Raw genomic sequence first — 5,329 nt, 5'->3', positions numbered from 1 at the left:
TGGTGTCATCTGCAAACTTGCTGAGGGTGCGCTTGATCCCACTGTCTCTGTCATTGATGAAGATATTAAACAGTGCCGGTCCCAATACGGACCCCTGCGGGACGCCACTCGTCACCGTCACCAACCTCCACCTGGACATTGAGCCGTTGACCACTGCCCTCTGGATGCGACCATCTAACAATTCCTCACCCACCGGACAGTCCACCCATCAAATCCATCCCTCTCCAGGTTAGAGAGAAGGGTGTTGTGGGGGACCGTGTCAAAGGCCTTACAGAGGTCCAGACAGACGACATCTGTAGCCCTTCCCACGTCCACTGATGTGGTCACTCCATCATAGAAGGCCACTAGGTTGGTCAGGCAGGACTTGCCCTCGGGGAAGCCACGCTGGCTGTCTCAAATCACCTCCCTGTGCCTTAGCATAGCTTCCAGGAGGATCTGTTCCATGGAAGCTATATCTCACCAGGGAAGAGGCAGACAAGTCTGAATCCTCCCCGATTCATTCTGCTTTACCTTCTCCAGGTGCACGGTGACTGTTTTACCATCTTCGATCAGCCAGGAGCTCTCCTCCACCTTCACTTCATTGAAAAGCTCTCCATCAACGACAGGCGAATGGCCCTTCAGGCCAACTTTGAGGCGCCGTCTCTGGATATCCACCACCACGTCCTTCCCCTTCAACCTGAAGTTCACCTTGAAAGGGATGGCCAGCTGGACCAGACAAAGGTCAGATTTGAGGAGCTGAGCGGTGAAGCCTCTCCTTACCCTCTTGCGCTGCTATTCTAAGACTTTTTGCCTTGGTTTCACCAGAATAAGACAGAGCAGGCAATATATCCCTTGGGGTACTGAGCGAGCGGGAGGTGAAAGGATACAAGAAGAAGTTTGGCAACAGGATGGCCAACACCTCAAAGGGACCATAAAAAAGGGAGCAGATTTTAATGTCTTGTTTAAACAAGACCGAGGTTTGGCCAAGTTAACCACAGCCTCTGGGCATTTTGTTTAGTTACCAAGCTCCCTCCCAGCTATTGAAATGCTGCTGTTAAGAACAACTAACAACCTTCCACAGGCAGCTGAGGTACAGGGCATCGGCTCCACCATTCTTACCAGTGCTCTTATTCCCTATCCCACATTCCTGAGATCCTGGTAATAAGGCAATACTTACATCCAGTTCTGAAAGAGTCTGTGTCCATCTATAATTTGGAAGGTCAGCTCCATTCCCAGAGTTGGGTTTAAGTTTTCCTTTATCCTTCTCATCTTCCTCTTCGTCATCTGTTTCCTAAGCAACCAATTTAAAGTGTAAAGAAAGAAGCTTTTCAAGTTCCCATTTATCTTTCACTTGTAACAACAGTTCTTGGTTTTTGTAACAATTTCAGGTCAGGTGCACGTACTTGACATTCACAAAAATTTAGCCCAAAATGTATACGTGTTTCTGTTAAAACATAATTACAAAAAAGGAAAGGAAAACAGAACAAAACACAAAAAAAACCCCCACATTGAAATCTTTGGGAATTAAATGTGTATTCTCAGCGTATTCCCTCACATTTACAGGAGTTCTCATGGTTGCCTATTTCTCTCAGACTGAAATAAAGTCCCTAGATGAGCTTTACCTGTTTGTTAGAATCCGAAGATTCACCTTCGTCCTCCGAGGGTTTCACTGGGACACTGTTAATCTGTCCTTGTGCCTCTTTTTTCTGTTGAAAAAGAGAATGAACACGCTCAGACAAGCGCTGGCACTTTAGTGTTACTTGCTGATCTGACGCTAGGCGGCCTCAGCCTCCTCAGCTGAAACTAGAGAGCAGGACTCGGAACTGCACCCGGGAGCGACGGGGAATTTTCAGCCCTTAGAACGGTGTTACAGGAAAAGCGGTACTGCCAAGGGGAAAACTCCCGTGGTCCTCACACCTCGACGACTGTAGCAGAGGATGTTGCCACAATCAGAGAACTTGCTGAAGGCAGAAAGGCCAAGCGAGTTCTGGGAGAATCCACGTGAAAACGCGATGGTTTGGCCTAGGCTAATTTCATTCCGGAGCACGCCGGTCTGGTGCTCCAGACACCGCAAAGGAACCAGCCTTGAGCCGTTTTAACCCCTCACTGCTACCTGAGCTACGTGCAGGCCAACGGAGGAGACGACCTAGATGGTGCCTGCGGGCACCAGGCACTGCTCTCACCTGGTCGATTTCCAGCTGCAGCCTTTCTGCTTCCTCGTCCGTAAGTTCCTTAATCCTTGGCTCGTTCGCTTCTTGCTTTTCTTTAGCAAGTTTCGCAGCTCTCTCTGCCTTTTCACGCCGCTCTGCCTCTTGACGAGCCTTTTTCTCCTTCCGCTCCTTCTGAGCTAGTTTGTTGTGATGGTTGAAGGTATCTGTGATCAGCTGAAAGACGGGAAGACATTATCAAAGGGTTTTAAAAAATCACCACTTTTTCAAACCCAAATGAAGCCAACTCACTACTGAGGAGCATGAGAACATTTGTTAGTCATACCGATGTTGTGACTTTTCCCTTCATTTTCACTCTAGTCTTTTGACCGAAAATCTAGAGCAGGAGAAAACTCAAAATATTTAGATGCAGCCCTTCCTAGTTCTTCCTTGTACAAGGAGTGTATTTCCATGGAGGTAACAGAAAAATAAAGATTCTCCGTTTGTTTTGACCTTTGTGCAAATCCAGCAGGATGAGCAGATGCCCAACCCTCCGTACATCGGGGACAGCTGGGAGAACGGAGACCCTGGACCCGAGTTTTTGTACCTACTTCTGACCTCTCCCGTGACTGGGCTTTTCCCCGGGCGCCAGACGGAGATTCAGTGTCATGCTCTAGAGGAGAAACGTTTGAGAAGCTCGGTGTTTTACCCTTAGGGGCAAGTTCCTCCATAAATCTTCGCTTCAAACCTCACTCCCAATTCTCATGCCATTGTGACTATGAAAAGCAGAATCTCAAGGTCTCTGATGCAAACGGCTGTACTGCTCAGAGGGAAAGCTGAGTACACAGGCAGGAAGCCAGAGCAATTGCCCCGTGGTCAATAACGCCAGCGGCGCTGTGCAGAGCAGCACGTATGAGAACCGAAGTCTGCTCCAGACAACAAACAGAATCTGAGAGAAGGAATCCGAGTGGAGAGACGTCTCAGACAGGGCAGGGGTCAGGTACTGGTTTATATATATCCCAGAAACTTCCGAGGGGATTCAGCATCTTTCCAGAGCAACTCAAAATGTCCTCGCCTTGCAGCTTTGTAACCAACCACCAGGTATTTCTGCTTTGCTTTAAAGGGGAAAGCAAGATTTATTTACACAACGCGAGTCCGGTTGTCTCCTAGGATACAGAATTCAAGACGTGCATCTCCCAGCCTCCGTTCCTAACCGCACGATCATCCACAGTGAGCAAACTATTTCCACTGCCCGAGCTCGTCAGTGCGCGCACACCGCGCTTCTCTCAACCTACCACCACACCCCCCTCACTCTACACCACAAGGGCTTCTCAAACGGCACCCCGTAAAAGACGACGGCCTTCCCACCCTCTCCTCTTTCTCTTTGATGCCAAAGGGCGAGCAGGGCTGGGGAAGCAGCTTCTTCAATTTTTGTTGTGGTTACTGTGGTGTCAGGGACTCTGTATTGAGCCATAAGCATTTTAACAGACACCCCCCCAAGGACACGAGCACTTTTCTTGTCCAGGCACAGACACGGATTTGCTACGGAGTTGCCAACAGCAGTAGCCAGGACCTCCAAAAGCACCAACCAGTGCTCACCTCTGAAACGCTACTCAGGCTTTCGCTCCCTGGGAGCACGCAGTCCCCAGGAATTTGGGGGGATTTGCTCTCTAGTCTAAGAAAAACGGCAGTAGGCTTCACCCTTCTCGCTTTGAAACCATCCTCTTTGCCATCCCCTCGCCTGCCTTAGTTTTGCCGCTTTAGAGACTAGACAGCGTACGTTACACGCTGCGTTAGCGATTAACGTCTGCCCTAACACGTTCGACGTGGCAGCAGCGCCCGCTTGGCTGGTGGAGTTCCAGTAGCCCAGGAAGGGGAACAGCTGCTATACCGCTAAGCACCAACAAGAAACCTCCAGGTCACGGTTGAATGCTCTGGTTCTTACTTCCCTGCAGTGAAACGATTTAAGTTTTTCAGCTCTCGAGCTGGGCGAGGAATACCTGCTGGCTAGGAGATGCTCAGGCTGCCAGCGAGGCCGCCCGGAGCCCCGGGCTTGCTCCCCAGCGCGCTCGCTCCGTACAGGTACCGCAGCCCCGAGACAAAGGTGCAGCCGCATGCGCAGAGATGCGGACTTTGGGCTTTTTCCGAGATGAACAAACAAGGTAACCCGGGGTTATCAACACCGCGGTGTCTGTCACTGTTCAGTCAGGGCGTCTGGCAGATTTGCTTTCCAAACAAGCCTTTGGCCAGAGCGTGGCAGAAAAAAAAAATCCAAACAAACCACCGAACCAACCACCCCGCATCGTCGGTACCACTCGAACAAGCAATCCTGCGTGCCTCGCCTCAGATAGCGGCAGTTCGTCATTGCCTCGTTTCAGTGATGTAGTTCATCAGCATCACGGGCTGCCAGTCCCCACGTGCACCGCAACGCTTTTGAGTTGTTCAGGCGGGGAAGTCTTAGCGTGGCACAGACATGGGTGGCATGGAAGTTAGGAGACATAAAAGCTCGAGGATTTGGGTTGTTTGGGGTTTTTTTTTACCTTCTCTGCTACTCCGTCTTCTCCACCGGTGAAGAAATCTGTTTTACGCCTCAGGAAACTAAAGAACGTGTTCACGAGCTGGTGGAGGAAACAGGGAGGGGGGTGGAGAGAAAAAAAAAAAAGAGCAATGAGACCGGATCACTCCAAACCACCTCACGTCTCTCGAGCGGCCTTTATTCTTCGTGCCCCCTATCTGCGTCTGTGCCGGGATCGTACTCAAATCAGCCCCGCGACCGTTTCCCCGAGAAAATATCCCGTGGTTTTTGTGGAGATCCAGTTCCCGGATTCCCAGTTTTCCGAAGGGAGATTTGTGTGGTTTACGTGAAGAAAGGGCAAGCAGTTTACTCTCAGGTCACCTCGGAGGTACACCTCCTCCGGTACCCCAGGCTGTTCTTTAGATCCATCCGAGGCGGGAATTTGGGTACGTATGTACGTATACGTGGACACATACGCACACAGAGGTGTACACAGACATACGCATATACCGTATTTTACCTCTTAGCACGCCCAAACCCTCCCAGTGTGCAAACTCACCCTCCCCACCCCCACGGCCTGATTATTTTTACCAAAGCCCAAAATCCCTCCCCCTCCCCCCCCCCACGGCCTGTGGATTTTTACCAAAGCCCAAAATCCGTTACGAGCCGGCATCCCCAGCCGGCCCTA

At 50.6% G+C, this 5,329-nt stretch overlaps 2 protein-coding genes across 2 annotated transcripts in view; one reads left to right on the top strand and one right to left on the bottom strand.

Moving 5' to 3' along the window:
- The window catches only part of NUDC (nudC nuclear distribution protein), a 17,782-nt gene extending 12,712 nt beyond the window's left edge, over window positions 1-5,070 (bottom strand). Inside the window, exons 1-6 of the mRNA XM_009334673.1 lie at window positions 5,023-5,070; window positions 4,667-4,744; window positions 2,163-2,363; window positions 1,602-1,685; window positions 1,157-1,270; window positions 511-705 (exon numbers count right to left, since the gene is read on the bottom strand). Of these exons, the coding sequence (XP_009332948.1) occupies window positions 511-705; window positions 1,157-1,270; window positions 1,602-1,685; window positions 2,163-2,363; window positions 4,667-4,744; window positions 5,023-5,070 (720 nt within the window). The remainder of the gene's footprint in view (window positions 1-510; window positions 706-1,156; window positions 1,271-1,601; window positions 1,686-2,162; window positions 2,364-4,666; window positions 4,745-5,022) is intronic.
- A 23-nt stretch (window positions 5,071-5,093) lies between these two features.
- NR0B2 (nuclear receptor subfamily 0, group B, member 2) overlaps window positions 5,094-5,329 on the top strand; it is a 7,493-nt gene continuing 7,257 nt past the window's right edge. Inside the window, exon 1 of the mRNA XM_009334672.1 lies at window positions 5,094-5,129. Within this exon, the coding sequence (XP_009332947.1) occupies window positions 5,094-5,129 (36 nt within the window). The remainder of the gene's footprint in view (window positions 5,130-5,329) is intronic.

Source organism: Pygoscelis adeliae, unplaced genomic scaffold, assembly GCF_000699105.1.
Source record: "Pygoscelis adeliae isolate BGI_AS28 unplaced genomic scaffold, ASM69910v1 Scaffold422, whole genome shotgun sequence".
NCBI lineage: Eukaryota > Metazoa > Chordata > Aves > Sphenisciformes > Spheniscidae > Pygoscelis > Pygoscelis adeliae.
Note: the sequence above shows the minus strand (reverse complement) of the source record. Positions and strands in the feature narration are given on the sequence as shown.